The sequence below is a fragment of the Chanos chanos genome, chromosome 3 (genome assembly GCF_902362185.1).
Source record: "Chanos chanos chromosome 3, fChaCha1.1, whole genome shotgun sequence".
Lineage (NCBI taxonomy): Eukaryota > Metazoa > Chordata > Actinopteri > Gonorynchiformes > Chanidae > Chanos > Chanos chanos.
The window spans coordinates 19,468,657-19,485,495 of record NC_044497.1 but is presented as its reverse complement, the minus strand read 5'-3'; the positions used below and the strand labels follow the sequence as shown (position 1 = coordinate 19,485,495).

At 42.3% G+C, this 16,839-nt stretch overlaps 1 protein-coding gene across 1 annotated transcript in view; it reads left to right on the top strand.

Moving 5' to 3' along the window:
* Window positions 1-15,652, top strand: part of LOC115806363 (receptor-type tyrosine-protein phosphatase mu-like) — a 141,980-nt gene extending 126,328 nt beyond the window's left edge. Inside the window, exons 20-30 of the mRNA XM_030767037.1 lie at window positions 2,245-2,342; window positions 5,837-5,953; window positions 7,011-7,165; window positions 7,439-7,574; window positions 8,863-9,012; window positions 9,452-9,625; window positions 11,472-11,603; window positions 12,281-12,406; window positions 12,633-12,796; window positions 14,887-15,022; window positions 15,282-15,652. Coding sequence (XP_030622897.1) covers window positions 2,245-2,342; window positions 5,837-5,953; window positions 7,011-7,165; window positions 7,439-7,574; window positions 8,863-9,012; window positions 9,452-9,625; window positions 11,472-11,603; window positions 12,281-12,406; window positions 12,633-12,796; window positions 14,887-15,022; window positions 15,282-15,335 — 1,442 coding nt within the window. The 3' untranslated portion in view covers window positions 15,336-15,652. The remainder of the gene's footprint in view (window positions 1-2,244; window positions 2,343-5,836; window positions 5,954-7,010; window positions 7,166-7,438; window positions 7,575-8,862; window positions 9,013-9,451; window positions 9,626-11,471; window positions 11,604-12,280; window positions 12,407-12,632; window positions 12,797-14,886; window positions 15,023-15,281) is intronic.
* Window positions 15,653-16,839: the final 1,187 nt, after the last annotated feature.

Sequence of the window (16,839 nt, the reverse complement as noted above, 5' to 3'; positions counted from 1 at the left end):
ACCTTGCAGTGGTTCTACAAGAGGTCAAAGTGGAGGTGTGTTAAAGTAATCTCATCTCCCTGTGTAGCTATTTTGAGTGCATTGCCCTCTGCATATTTTCCATTTATACTCTAATTTGAGGTGTCATGAGAGTGCAGATGCAGGTAGTACAGTATGTAAACTATGTAATGCCCATATGGAACGGAACTTCGTTCAGAAGTTTAGAGCATGTGTGATTCTCTCACTGGGAGGATGACACAGTTAGACTCTGAGGTCACGGTATGATATGAGAATACTTCAGCTTACTCTTCTCTCTCTCTCTCTCTCTCTCTCTCTCTCTCTCTCTCTGTCTTTCTGTTTTCAATTAGAGGGCAACTTTCAAAGAGAACTCTTTCACAAGAGGGAAAAAATAGCATTAACAAGTAACACGCTCTGAAGTAACACAAATCAAAGAGGAATATACTGAATGCTTATTTGGAGCTTGGCGGTTTGTCTGTATTCATGCCCAGGAACACCACTGACTCCAAAAGACACTTGACTGTGTCCAGTGTGTCTCCTCAGTATTGTTGTGAACCCCTGAAAGACTAATGTCCCTTTGAATATGTGACATTCTCAGTGTTGTGACCGGTGTGTAGTGGACAGGAAATTAAATGGGATGGTAGCCCTGCTGTGGTCCCTGTTAGACTGTAGCACAGTTACATGAATGCTTCCTCATGTTCATGGGAACACACGAGCATTCTCAAAGCATGGCATCAGAGTCCCAAAATATAGATATGCATTTAAAATGTCTTCTTTTAGATGGGGTAGAGGACCTAAATAAATAAATCAGCTGATTATTGGCAATATGTCCACATTTTCCCCAAGCTTCCTCATTCTTCTGCAAGAAGTGAAAGAAGTAGCCATATTTTATTTTCCCACACTAAATCCCAAAAGTCCCTGTTCGGAAGAGCTCACTGGAACGATGAAAGGCATTCCTCCCTCAGTGGCTGAGTGCTTGTCTGACAAGCTGTCCAGCCCGCTTTTGTTGATCTCCTTTTTTTCTTCCCCTACAGTGCACCAGGGACGTTGCACCCATCTAATTGGGGTAGCATGACTTCTCTTAGGCCTGAACTAAGACTCTTAGTGTGGCAGCAAATTACACCACCTCAGTTTACTGTTTTGCCCTTTTCTGTCACTCCTCCCATATTCTTGCCTCCAAAACTGTTCTGCAGTCTGTATGTGAGTGTTTGGGAAGAGACAGAGACAAAACCTTGCGATTTATTTTCACCTATGGAAAGGATAATACATGCTGAATAAATACTTTTGGACACACACACACTCTCACACAGAGTAAAAATGGGTTGGAGCGATAAGGGGCGTGTGTATATTGCTAGGCTGGATCAAATTAACTGATTAAATGAATTATCCGCATGTGAAACACATCAACCCACATTACAGGCCCTTATGAAAAACGGCATGTTATGGAATGGGCTACTGTGGCCACATAATGAGAAAATTCCTTATTTCTGTTTTTAGTTTTTGTTGTTGTAGTTCTAATGCAAAAACCAAAGTCAAATGAGAAAGCAAAGTCATTTGCAGAGTGTTCTCAAGCTTGTGGAGAACACTAGTGTTGGGTAATGCAGCTGTTTGTGTGTTTATGAATATGTAAAGTGCCCCACTCCCAAACACACACACACACACACACAGACACACACACACTCTTTTTTTCCACGATGCAATTTTCTTTGGCTCCGAGGTAACGCGTCAGCACTCGAGGACGCACACACAGATTTGCATGAGCTAATTAGCTTGTCAAAAGTCATTTCGGAAATTTGCCCGTTGATTAAAAACAATGCTAATTAGAATTAATTAAATGTGTGATTTTAATTCCTTTCGCTGTTCACTCATTGCCGGGTCCCATCTAACATGTTGGCCTTATTAAGGTGTTTTGGAGTTTATTGGAAACACAAGCATATAAACCTGTCAACACTCATTCAAATACAACTGTGCTTACTGATGGAAACTTGCACTAGTCTGAAGCTTAGGTGAAAGAGCACCCTCAGTAGTTTGGCAAATGTCACGTTGTCCCTTAAAGTGCATATTCTAAGAGTAGGAAATGACCTTCACAGTTTGACATTTGTAATATACAAATACTACATGTTAAGGCAAGTTGCCTGATGTTCTTAGATTTGACTTAATCGTAGAAATTGATTGTGAAAGTAATTTGTGGATAATAGATGCATTTTCTCTCTCTCTCTCTCTCTTTCTCTCTCTCTCTGCTTTTAGGACCCATGCAAGAGACAGTCTATGACTTTTGGAGGATGGTGTGGCAGGAGAACACGGCGACTATCGTCATGGTTACCAACCTGGTCGAAGTTGGCAGGGTTCGTATTTTGGGGTTATTTGGTCTATTAATGTGTACACTGCAGGATTTCATATGAATTGCTCCATAACCCATGGGCATTACAAGGCAACCTACTGAATTAAAGACATGTTGGCTTTATTGATTTTCTTAAATAGATAATACTCTTGAAACCCCTCCAGACTGATGTGTTCACAGGGAAAATAGTTTTGATATAAAAAGAAAGCATGACAAGATTGATTCCATTAGGGTATGATTCCCTGTCTCTCTTCCAAATCTCAAGAAATTCCACCAGTTGTTTTCCACTGAGGACGAATGGGTAAAAAAACAAGCACTTTGTCTGAGAGGGAATGATCAGAGGATCTTGAAGAGGATATTGAGCAAAGCTGTAATATGAGTATTCTCCTCTGGGGGAAAAAAAACCCAAAACAAAACAAAACACATTTTTATTTTGACTCCAAACACTTCTGACACTCAAGTTCAGATTTTTTACGAACACATTCACTAACATCAGTTTGTTAGGAATGTGAATACGCCCGTCATGTTTAGACAGTGAAATATTGTCAAGGTCTGGCTTCGGTGCCTTCCAACAAATGTCTTTGAAATGTCACATCTGGTCGCCCGCTCCCTCTGTGGTAAATACTGCTACTCATAACCTCCCAGTGTGCCTTGGTATTCTTCACCCGGCCTGTCAGAATAGCCGTCTCTGCAGTGGCCAATAAACTCTCACCCGTTTCATCATCGCTGCCATCTGCTCTGCTTCCTCGCTGATGAACTCTGGGAATTCTTCCTGGCCCTGTCCATATTCACACCTAGCTGGCTCGCTGCTGGCCCTTTGTTTCCCATCTAAACTCAGATGAGACTCGATACACAACTGGACCGGGGAATAAACATAGCTGATCGGCACCAGCACCGTGCGGGCCTGAGCCCAATAGCTTTCGGACTCTCAGCGTAGACCATCGTATTGTAACTAAGGATGGATTTCTGGGCTTTCCTTATTTGTGTTGATAGACTTAACTTATGGGATCCACATCAGGGATTAAGCTTTGGAAGAGCTGTGATGATCAAACACACACACAAACACGCACGCACATACACATAAAAAACACCCACAGTGTTTGACTGTGAAATGTCGCTGTGTGTGGAAATCTAGTTTCACTGCTCATTAGTGTCTACACAAAAGCACAGTTGACAGTGACTTGCCTTTCCACCAGATACCGTATATGGTTGTGTTAGAAAATGGTCGGGTTAGAAAATATTTCCATCCTCGTGACAGATAACCTCACCGGGGCTGTTCTCTATTTATCCGATCAGCCTATCTGTGTCTAGTCAGCATCCACTTCAAAATGCCATGTCAGCTTTTGGTCAAGCGAACCGCACACCCTTGCCTAGAATTTCCTTCCCATTTTCACCGGCCAAGCGTCGTGTTGTGGAGAAGCGCAGGTGAAGATAAGATGTTGTTAACACACGCATCAAGTCTGTTAAATCTGTACTGTGGGGATTATGTGTGGGGGAGGGATTTGACACTCTGAAGTGTCAGCTTTGTTGTTGCACTGATACTGTTTAAGGTTGGGATTTGTAGAGAGGGATAATCCTTGATCAGTCTCTCAAGCAGTATGCACCCAGATTAGGTCCATATGTTCATAATCTAAGGACAGTGACTCCTGGATGACCATCTCAGATTTTCTTTTTCCCAAGTAAAGCGCAGCTTATAAAGAAACTCCGATTTGTTAAAAGGATTGCAATGAAGTGATGCCATTGTGTGCCGGTGGCTGAGAGGGGGGACAAATCCCTGTGCTTCCCAGCAAAATCTCTCTCTTGGAACTAATGGGATTTTAAAAACCCCATCTCAATATCTGACAAGAACAAAAGAGTCTTGGCTGGATTGCTCCGGAACAACATTTAAGTCATTAATAAGTTATTAGTGTATGAATGGAGTAAAACTCATGTTGAAACTAGCCTGAGATGTGTTGTCTTCCCCTGTCATTGCCTAAAACGAGGCCTCTATTGAAAGTAGGGCACTGAGAGAAAGTCAAGTGTTAGAATAGTTTGGGATGAATTTTCTTGCAGTTGATAGGCTGCTTACTGTCCTCCTGCTTTGCTGTTTTTTTGTGTATATATTCATATATATATATATATATATATTTTTTATCTCCAAAACTTTTTCTCCTGTTTTTTAAAAGAGTGTTAATTGCTTTTTTTTTTACATTTTGTAGGAAGCTGGTGGGGGTAAACACTTGAACACAGGCATTTTTGATTTTCTTTTCCTTCTTTTAATCTTCTCCTACAGATGACTGACAACAAATAGGCATCACATATTCCAAAAAACAAAACCCCTCTTGTTACGTGATTAATATCCTGTTTTTATGTTTTGTTTTGTTTTTTTTTACTGGATCCCTTACAGATAACTTCATTTTGACAATTAGAAAAGATAAATAGATAGATGCGACTGCCCTCTCTGCACGGGCCTGTCCATGGCCCTCAGCAAAAGACAGCAGGACAACAACAGCTGCCAAACAGAAATGTACAGAGCTATTAAACTGCAATTATACCACTAATGATAGCCATCCTCGTCACTTCTATTGCAAAAAACACAAACACACACAAAAAACAAAACAAAACAAAACAAACAAACAAAAATATACAAACAAAAAAAACCCAAAATGAGACAGGACATGATGGAGGGTTTGGTAAAAAAACAAAACAAAAAAACAATAGCGATAACAAAAAAATGCAGACTGACTGACAGAGAGGAGGAAGGAGATATGGTGGAGCAGAAAAGACTAAACTCATCTGTGGTGTTTGAAGAACTTAGCACGTAAACAAGTAAATAAAGGAAATGAAATGAAAGAATAGCTCCCCCTCCCTCTGAAAGCATTTAGTTTTGAGTGATGTCGATCTTTGACGGTGAAGGGAGATAAGTCAACGGAAACAGGTTTTTTTAAGGTTACGAAGAATCCGGTTTTCATCTTGAAGGAAATGGAATGATTTTGTCAGGAGATGGGGTAGGGTTATATCTCTGAAACTCCTGACCTCACCGCCCAAGAGACGCACCCTCTTAATGAGAACGCTGACCAGCGGGCCAACGGGGGTAATTAGACAGGGGAAGATTAGACACAGAGGTTGACTCATATCTAGGACATTCCAAAAATGAGCAGTTCCATACATAAAGCAACATATTATCACACCCCCTCCCCTTTTTTTTCAGTTTCACTGGGTCAATTTCACATGATGTTACCACATCACTTCAAGATATCTTAAAAATATTAAGATAATTCCATTGTACAAGCACAATGACTTTCGTAGAGGTGCTAGAAATCTTTTAAAGATTTAAGTACATTGTGAATGCATGCTACATCAGAATTTCCCACGTGTGTGTGTGTGTGTTCAGAGGATCTTGGGCGAGTGTTTGGAGCTAACCTTGAAGCTTCAGTGAGTAATTTGGCAGGGAGTGAGGGCGGGTTAGTGGATAATTACTGATCAGCGGACACACCTGCGTTCTCTTTACCTTTGCAGGTGAAATGCTGTAAGTACTGGCCAGATGATACAGAGATCTACAGGGATATGAAGGTCACCCTGATCGAGACTCAACTTCTGTCCGAGTACGTCATCCGAACCTTCGCCGTGGAGAAGGTACGGTACCGGATCAAAAACCACGATCAGCTCATAGTGTAAATAAACATATGCTCCATGCTCTCTGCATGATAAACCATGAATGGCTCATAGTGTAAATAAACATATGTTCCATGCTCTCTGCGTGATAAACCATGAATGGCTCATAGTATAAATAAACATATGTTTTCTGTGTGATAACATACATGTATTCGAGTCAGATTCTGTTTTTCATGTGCACTGTTAGGTATATTTGAATGTGTTTCACTGACATGTCTCAGTGAAAGTCCTTATGAAGTACAAGCTCGTAATATATTTTGAATATATATGTAAATTGTTTTGGTTGATAATAATAATGGGGGGTTATTAGGAAAGGTAACAACATTTAATATGCCCTACTGTAATGTACACAATCATATATTCACTTTCATGGTGGAGTGAAGAGCTGTAAAAATACGCATTGAGAACAGACTCTGGAGTGGACAGCGATGTCCAGTCTTTGAGGCTTCATGCTGTAGGCGTAAGAAGAAGTTAAATCCCCCACCGATATGTGTTTGTTCTCTTTTGACTTTTCCGTCTGTTCCATCTTTCTCATCTCCGACTCACTCACTGCAACGTTCTTTTGCCATGCAGCGTTACCACCTACTTGAATTTCCTGAGGACTTTTTTAAACTGTGAATGTTTTCACCCCCTTTAGTTACTCAGTGTGTGCGCATGCGTGTGTGCTCAGGGCAATGTCTGCGGATCTAGGCGAGCTGAATCATGGCTTTACTTTCTTCCTCCTCCAGCTGTACTTTCTCCTCCTCATCCTCCCTGGAGACAGGCTTTGTCATCAGTGTCCCTGCCCCGAGAGCAGATGTGGAAAAAAAATAAATAAATAAAAACAAAAAACAAACAAACTTTGATCAAAACAAACACAAACTTCTCAGTGGTCATGCTGGGTAAAATGCTAGCTGGCTTAAACCCAGGTTTCCAGATGGTATTTGTATGAGTTTTGGATGGAGTGGATGTTCAGTCCTAGCTTTTCTCACTTAAACATATCTATCTGTTTGTTTGTTTGTTTGTTTGTTTACCGTAGCGAGGTGCCCATGAGATTAGGGAGATTCGCCAGTTCCACTTCACTGGTTGGCCTGATCACGGCGTTCCCTACCACGCCACCGGACTGCTGGGCTTTGTCCGCAGGGTTAAATCCAAGAATCCGGCCAATGCTGGGCCCATGGTGGTCCACTGCAGGTGATAAGACTAGTACTGAGGCCTGTGTGTGTGTGTGTGTGTGTGTGTGTGTGTGTGTGTGTGTGTGTGTGCGTGCGTGTGTGTGTGATTTTGTGTATATGTGTGTGTGTGATTGTGTGAGTGTGTGTGTGTGTGTGTGTGTGTGTTCGTGTGTGTGTGTGCATGTGTGTGTGTGTGTGTGATTTTGTGTATATGTGTGTGCGTGATTGTGTGAGTGTGTGTGTGTGTGTGTGTTTTATGATCTAACAGTCACACTGTTTTCCTCTCTCTCAGTGCTGGGGCAGGGCGTACTGGCTGCTTTATTGTCATTGACATCATGTTGGACATGGCTGAGCGAGAGGGTGTGGTGGACATCTATAACTGTGTGAGAGAGCTGCGGTCACGCAGGGTCAACATGGTCCAGACAGAGGTACTGAGTCCAGTTAGGACCCTGCACTAACACACAGCAGCGTTTCACAAGAGCCTCATACAGACCAAGCCATCATATTAAGCCTAGTCTAACCACCTAACCACCAGCTATCAACAGCTGCTGTGTCTGAGAGTCCACCATCAGCTTCTGGCAGTCGCAAGAGTCCAAACCCAATTATTCACCTAAAACAAAACACTGTTTGCATTCTTATAAAATACAGACCCTCCCAATCAAACCAAAAACATCCAGATGAGTGAGGGAACATCAGCTTAGACTTGCAGTTTAATTAAGTCCAAAGTCCTGCCTGATAATGGCTGAGAAAGTTAAGGCTCAAATTCACTGCATTTGTCATAAAAAAAAAAAATAGTTGCCTTCACTCATTAGGCAAGTGTACAGGACAAATATAAATGAAGAGAAACTGAACGTTTGACATTAAACAGATTTATTTTCAATCTTCATTGGTGTTGTGTGTGCAGGAGATGGTAAGAACACAAACATAGGTGTAAAATAAATCTTGTAGCAAAAAATAAACAAAAAGACATACTGTTGAAGGCCCCTTCCATATAAAATAATTAATATTTAGGGGGGACAACAGGTTTTCCCTAAAAGACTGTCGGCTATGGTTTAACTGTTATTTCTGTCTCAAATCCCAAAGCTTCATTTTCTCTCTGTAATATCAGTGAGGGAAAGAACATTTGATCTCTAGTCTCTCAGTGGTTACGTGGCCCTGTGAAATGGTCCCCCCTCAGAAACCCAACTCAAGGACTCTTTGTCCACTCCTGACGTCACTGTCTCCCAACCTGAAAGTCACTGACCTTGGCTCCAAAAGAATTTTTGTCAAAAATGACAACTCAAGACATTTTCCAAATGCCACTTCATAAATGATTTACGTCAAGTGCTTTGGCCTGGATCCATTCACGGAGTGACTGGTGCTGGCATTGAGAGAAGAGAGGTCAACGCTTGTGGTCAAGTGTATAGATACAGACACAGAGAGCAACTGATGAATTCACTCACTCAATGTGTTAAGCTTTAGGCCTTGAGTTTACAATGCTGCAAAACGTGTCCCACAGAGTCAACTGCAAACTGCAGGACACACAGTAAGAGTCCAGTAAAATAGACCCATTTATACATGTCTTAATGAAGTAAAGAAAGTACATTTGACAAGTTACGATGTGTGATACTTGATGTCTCTTTAATATTGTACAATCAGCGACTTTCCGATCATTAAACAACATTTGCTTATGTGTGTCTGTGTGTGTGTGTGTGTGTGTACGCGCGCACACCCCAGGAGCAGTATGTGTTCATTCACGATGCCATCCTGGAGGCCTGTCTTTGCGGTGACACCACCATCCCGGCCTCACAGCTCCGCTCCGTCTATTATGACATGAATCGCCTGGACCCCCAGACCAACTCCAGCCAGATAAAAGAGGAGTTCAGGGTGAGTCTGTGAGCATACAAAAAGGGGGGATAAGGGTGGCAAGGTGGTGAAAGAAACAGCTTAATAACTTGAAGGTTGTGGGTTTGAATCCCAAGTATATCAACTCTGTGGCACTGCTCCAGAACAAGGCAGCTCCCTCCTCAAGCTCTTCATTTTTTCCTTTTACTGATAAAATAACAGTAAGAGAAAATGCTAAACTAGTGGATGAATAGTTGTCTCGCTTTAAACTGTTTTTTAAGAGTGGGTATGGGTTGGAGGCAGACTGATGTCCTGCTGTACTGCTGACTAGAACTCCTCACTGTAGGCGTGTGTGAGAAAATATCAGATCATATCCACTGACTTTGACTGTTTGTTTAAAACTGTGGGCTTTAAACATCCAACCTGTCTGCTCCCCATCTCATCCACCCATCCCCTAAACCCCTAACCCACACCAATCCAGACCTTGAACATGGTTACCCCCACGTTACGGGTGGAGGACTGTAGCATTGCTCTGTTGCCGCGCAACCATGAGAAGAATCGCTGCATGGACATATTACCACCCGACCGCTGTTTACCCTTCCTCATCACTATTGATGGAGAGAGCAGCAACTACATCAACGCTGCCCTCATGGATGTATGTATTACACACATTATATACCACATTTACACTGCACTTATAGCTATCTCTCTATCTCTCCCTCTCTCTCTCATTGTCTCGCTCTCCATATATATTAAACCCCTGTTATATATATGTATACAAGTGCTGGGCACATATGTATTAACTAGTACACCCAGTTCTCTTGTACTCCTGAACCTTAACTATATGGAACAGTAAGAGGTGTCATTCAGTTACTATATGGAACCTACATGGTATAATGTGGATATCACACACACACATAAACAGTGGGTACTTTGGTATGGGTAAAACAGAAATAGATGAATTAACTTTCAACACTTTAATGAATTGTGTGGAAAAAGCATCGAGACAAGACCACTGCTCAGTGGAGAATGGTTTGTGATATTGTTGGTGATACAGACAGGGCAGTGAGTACAGGCAGTCAGGAGACTCTGACTCAAAGTTTGGGCAAAGTAGGAAAGCGCTTGATCCGGAGGCCTGTGGATAATTGTTTATAATCACATTACAGGCAGAACAAATATGCCTCATTAATGCAGATATCTGACTCATATCTGCTTTTAGCATCATCACATAAGGAAAAAAAAAATGAAAACAACAGATTATGTATTTGCAAGCAGAGCTTGAAGTCGAGTAACCACAGCCTAATGATCAGTGACATGACGAATCGTATCAGGGATAATCATGCCGACTGGGTTTTAATGGCTCTGTCGTCTCTTAGCTTTGCGCTGGAGACATTGAGCAGTCAGTGGATGGAAGAAAATGCAGTTTCAGCACACAATTCACTTTAAACAAGGCGACAGTCAGAGCTACGACGCTGTCAATCAGAACAACATTAAGTCTGAGAAGCAGTAAGGCAACACACACAAACAGATGAGTGTGTGTTTGTGTTAGCTCTAATGTGTATGAGGAATCATGACACAGAAAGAGAGCGAGAGAGCAAGAGAGTGCGAGAGAGTGTGAGAGAGAGAGAGACAGAGAGAGAGAGAGAGAGTGCGAGAGAGTGAGAGAGAGAGAGACCGAGAGAGAGAGAGACAGAGAGAGAGAGAGACAGAGAGAGAGAGACAGAGAGAGAGAGAGAGGGACAGAGAGAGAGAGAGAGAGAGAGAGAGGGACAGAGAGAGAGACAGACAGAGAGAGGGACAGAGAGAGAGAGAGACAGAGAGAGAGAGACAGAGAGAGAGAGAGAGAGACAGAGAGAGAGAGAGAGAGAGAGACAGAGAGACAGAGATGCAGAGGTCAGATTTCTCGGCTCAGCAGTACTGGTGTATCCTGAGGTTTAACAGTGGGAAGCAAATGACTCATTCATTTCTCTAATAATCATTTGTTTTGTTTTTTTTTTTGGTTTTTTTTCCAACAGTACTGGGCATTCACAAGAAAACCAAACCAAAAACAATGTGAGGGGTTTGGGGAGGGGGTGGGGGAAGACGACACCAAGATGAATATGTAGTGCTTTCCTCAGTGTTCCACCACCAATTATGTGCTTATTGAAAATAACTGGGGAGAAAAAAACAGATGGAATTGATTCATTTCATTGTCATGAAAACGGCTGAGAGGCCCTCACTGGGGAAAATGTTTATCAAAATCACTGTAATGTGACTCCATCTGAATCAGTTATATGGGAAATATGTTCACTGCAAAGCAACAGTGCATTTGTTTTCATTACTACAAAATACCAAGTGCCAGCAGCAATAATAAAAGGCAGAAAATATGCATGACGGGCATGAATTTCTGCCCAGAAATGCCTCTTATTTTAATTAGTTACTTCAAAGATAATCCGTTTGTCTCCATCTCTCCTCTCCTATCTTCTCCTCTCTCTCTCTCTCTCTCTCTCTCACGTCTCCAGAGCTATAAGCAGCCCTCAGCCTTCATCGTCACCCAGCACCCACTGCCCAACACAGTCAAAGACTTCTGGAGACTGGTGCTGGATTACCACTGCACATCCATAGTCATGCTAAACGACGTCGACCCAGCGCAGGTAAACTCCATACGAATCTCTCTCTCTCTCCATCTATCTTACACACACACACACACACAGATGCATAGATGCAAACAGATATACAAACACACACACGCACACACAGTCCATTCAGATTCATTTATTGTTCTATAATTTGTCACATAATGATACTCACAGACACACACACAAACTCACACACAGAATGCGAAGTGTAGAGGATAGGAATATAGCCTAGGATTTGAGAGATGTGTGAGATTGACTGGAGAAATTCCTGGCCTGAGGCTTTTGACAAGCTGGGCCCAGATCAAAGCAGCACAGGTCAGACACGGCAACATGTCTGAGTGGCTATACTCTCCTCTCCTTCACTTCTCTGACAGCTGCCTGAGAAACTACCTTCTGTGCCTTCTGTGCTTCACCTTATTCATGATGCTCAGTCTTTGATAGGAGATTGACATCCTATCACCACAGCGACAGCAATGAGATAACCAGATCACAGTTCACAGCTTGTTTCAAACATGTCATCAGTATGACTTTGGTGTCAAGACCATTACACTTTTAACAAGCTTGTGAAATTTGATGAATGATTATTTTTATTCTGAAATGATGTCATGTACGTTTGGATGTTAATGCTTGTAGTGTACTGTATTGTATGTATTTTGATTTAGATTTTTTTTTATTTGTCCTTGCGTGTGCAGCTATGTCCTCAGTACTGGCCAGAGAATGGGGTCCACAGGCATGGGCCCATCCAGGTGGAGTTTGTTTCTGCTGACTTGGAAGAGGACATCATTAGTCGGATATTCCGCATCTTCAATGCTGCACGGGTAAACGACCACATAGAAGAACACACGCACACACACACACACACACACACACACACAGAGCCCGCAATCAGCTCCATCCATTGTATTATCATTTGCAACATTATACCTCAGACACTCTGCCTGTGCTTTCCCTGGCCTGTGTCATGTAGGTGATGGTGATTGTGTCTGGCTCTGTTCCTGTGGTTTTATTGCTCATATTTGGGGCCTGTGTGTGTGTCCACTGCAGCCACAGGACGGGTATCGTATGGTACAGCAGTTCCAGTTCCTCGGCTGGCCCATGTACCGGGACACGCCCGTCTCCAAGCGCTCCTTCCTCAAACTCATCCGTCAGGTGGAGAAGTGGCAGGAGGAGTATGATGGAGGAGAGGGACGCACTGTAGTGCACTGTCTGTAAGTCCAACATTACACTGGTACTGAAGAACTACATCCACCACACAACTGATGCCTCTTCATGCATCGTCAAAAATACAACAATCTGTTCTTGTTCATCTCTTGTCAGTTTGTTCTGGATGAATTTTCCCAACCTCAGTGCTGTCACTGAACACCATACCTGAATCCTAAAGCTCCACAACCACAATCTTACCTGAACTGAGGTTGAGTAGATAAGAAGTCATTTGACAGTTGCTCTCGGAAGCTGGTTGAATCAAACAAGAATTGGTTTGATGCACAAGATGTTTGACCTAGTGGCTTCTTTTAAGTTGTAGCCTTGATTATAGGATCTTGTAATGACAGGTTTTCTGTGTCTGTGCTCATCTTGATTTAAATCTGGATTTTTCTTCTGCACTGTAAGGATTTTAGTTTCCCTCCCTGGCCCAGGATCTGTTTTAAGAACTAAAATGCTGTAGTAGTCTCTCCAAAGCTACACTGGTGGTCGGCACCAGAAGACACATCTGAATCACCCCCCCGTGCCTCTCATGTTCGTTCCAGTCTGGATCTCTGAACGTAGATGTTTTACAGATCACTGGCCCTGTTAGGATCAGCACCTTCCTGCTAGTACAGTTTCTCTCTGAGCGAATGTGATCGGTTCCAGTGTTTTAATTCAGTTTCAATTTCAAACATATACTTGTTTTAAAGTCCACATACATTAGTGTAACTGGACTACAATTGTGCAGATAGTAGGTTGGATAAGAAGCAGAATGAAAACCATGTGTCAAAACACTACGGAGACTTAGAGGAGCTCGGTCTCTCTTTCTCTCCCTCATGTCCAGATTTAGCTGTAAGTCTCCTGTGAGACTGCCGTTTCAGCCCGTGGGCTGGCTTCTCTCATTCCATTCAATCACACTCTCCTTATCTTTGGCCCCATTTCGAGGTTATGTGGGGGGCCGGGGGGGAGCTTTGGGGGGCGTATGGGAGTGGTAAAAGCTTGCTGCTTCCTGGAGGCTCTGGCTGGGTGGGAAATGAGATCTGCTGCCTGGGAGAAAGTGTGTCGACGGGGCCGCTGTCAGTGTAATCTGGCCGCACTCTCCAGGAACAGGGTCTCCATTCCCATTCAGCAGGGCCAAGAGGAAACACTCGTTCATGTGACTCTTATTATACTGCCGGCCGGATTCCAGTCTCAGACATCCCCCACACACAGCACACACACACACACACACTACATGCACACGACGTGCATATACACACACACACTACATGCACTCACACACATTATGTGCATATCTACACACTCTACATACACACACACACACACACACATAGAGGGACACAGACACACGCACATGCACACACGTACACACACACACACACACACACACACACACACACACACACACACTAACCTCTGGGGACTTCTCCTCATAGACAGAGGAAAATGGTGCTACCCCACCCAAGGTTGTTTAACCTACAAAGAAGTGAAATGTAAACTCTTGCCTTGCTAACTATCCTTGATCTAAACAACACTCTGTACTTTAAACTTTCAAAAGTCTGGGCACTCATTACGGTTCAAACACATTTCATAAGTCACAGATATATGCTTGTTCAAACACAGAGACAGTAACTGTAGCTGCTAGAACATAGAGGGACACCAAACTGGCTGTTGTGGTAAATAATTAGAAACAGTCCTGTTGGAACATTTGACTTGCCACATGAACACGGGCCTTCAGATGGTTTGCCATCCAAGTGAGAATCAGAAGTAGTGTAGCACCATCTACTGGTTAAATCCAAAAATTGCTCAGGAAGTATAATTATAAGTTGAGCTTTTAGAGAAACCATTACGTTACCACATGACAAAACTCTGTCATTCGCAGCTGCGCTTACTGTTTACAGCTCCCTCAGGAAAAAAAAAAGATTAAAAAAACCAAACCTGTATTTTTACATGATGAATATCTTGTTAAATTACTGTTCTGAACGCACACAAAGTAAAAGTTGGAAATTTGTACTGCACAGTTTAATTATGAAACAAAGCAACCAATGAATATATTTAGCAATATACTGTTTTTCAGTCCTGCCCTCTTAACCGTCTTCTCCTTGGCTGTGAGCAGGAACGGAGGCGGACGGAGCGGGACGTTCTGCGCAATCAGCATCGTATGTGAAATGTTGAAACATCAGCGATCAGTGGACGTGTTTCACGCAGTCAAAACCCTGAGGAACAACAAACCCAACATGGTAGACTTACTGGTACGAAGCGCACCTCATCATTGTTCTACACATGAGCGCCCCTCGTTTTGTTCCCAGGCGCTATTAATTGTTTTACTTTTGACTTCTTTGACAAAGCATTGTAAACACTTAACACGTTATTATACATTTTCCTGCCGAAAGAGTTTCAAATAGTTTTATACGACACTTGGTAGTGCCGATTGTAACGCCCACAAAATGAATTAATTTCTTACGTCCTCAACCAGAATAAAATGTTAATTATCCTTTTCTTTCATCCTAGGATCAGTATAAGTTCTGTTACGAAGTGGCACTGGAGTACTTGAATTCTGGCTAAGTTTTCTGGAGGCTGTTGTCCCCGTCCTATCCCCTACCATGTCCCTTGCTTTCCCTGGACAGAGACTACAACACGCTTGAATGTTAGAACGAGTGGACGTGTGATGCGACGAGGCGCACTGGACTTGTGGCAGAATATATTTGGAACGTTGTTGGCAGAAAACAGGGAGAAGACTGAAAACCTGACGCTTGCACTGCCCGGCTGAACTGTCCACAGGAGACCCATGGATTTTTCACCTTTCTCCTCCCAATGACCTCTCCCTCTCTCTCTCTCTCTCTCTCTCTCTGTACTTTACAGCAAGAGTTGGCCGTCCTCGTCCTACTGTATTTCTCCAACACGCCTTCTCTTCATAGAGCACACTGATGTATTTTACCCTTCACTCATTCACGTCTGGTTTCCTTCACCTTTCTTTTCTCTTTTTAGAATGCTATTTTTATTGGTCCCTTGCCTGTGACTTGTGTCTATAGCCTTTTTATTCTTGTCGGACGATGGCCGTCATGTCTCTCATTTGTTTGGAATGCCATATATTGTAACATGGATGTGTTCATTTTTTTTTATCGTTATTTTGTTTTTATCTCTTCATTTTCTACTTCTGTTGTCGATAAGTCGTATGACATGTATAGCTAAAGTAAACTGGCATTAAGAACGTGATTTTAAGTGTTACATCGCAGTTACTGTGGTTGCTACAAAAACGTTGTTGTGTTATACAGGTGGGAAACTGCTGAAGCTGTCCACGCGCAAGCTTATTAAGTCATGTCAAAAGATCCAAAGCTTATATTTGTGATCGTTTGTTAATATTGTAAATATTTGAAGTTGGGCAGATTATTTATTCATTGAGAGTTTTGTGAAGCACATTGAGTGACAATCATGTTTTATTTGGTCATTATTATCTTTCTGTTTTTGTCAGACTCTGCATAATGGTGACCAGATGGTAATTGTTTGCTTTTTATTTATCTTACATGGAAAATCAATTCAAACTTACAAATACATACATATCTATACAGAGATATATTATATGTGTGTGTGTCTCTTTCTCACCCTTGTGGCAATTTGATGTTAGACGCCACCTCATTAAAAATGTGATCTGAATTGTTTGAAAATTAGCATAAATATGTTTTATTTGTATGCTTCAGCAATTATTCAGCTTTAAACTGAGTGATAGTTTAAATTATTGACTGTCTGTCTGGCTCTGTCTTTCTCGATATCTATTCCCACACAGTCAAAAATAAGCAAACAAACAAACGGGCTATTTCACACAAAGTAGGACTTGTTCTAAGTGTAGCAGACATTGAATGGGTGTGACCAGATGAAGAGACAGGGCAGGGTTGAATGAAGCACTCAACACACAGGATTGGGGTATCTGCAACTCTGTTTACTAAACACAGAATGGGGCAGTTAACACGTGCACACACACATACAGCCCCTCTCTCTCTCCCATTCCCCCTCACAGTGTCCACTTTGCAACTGTGCGTCAGACTTCAAAATATGACATACATCATTAATT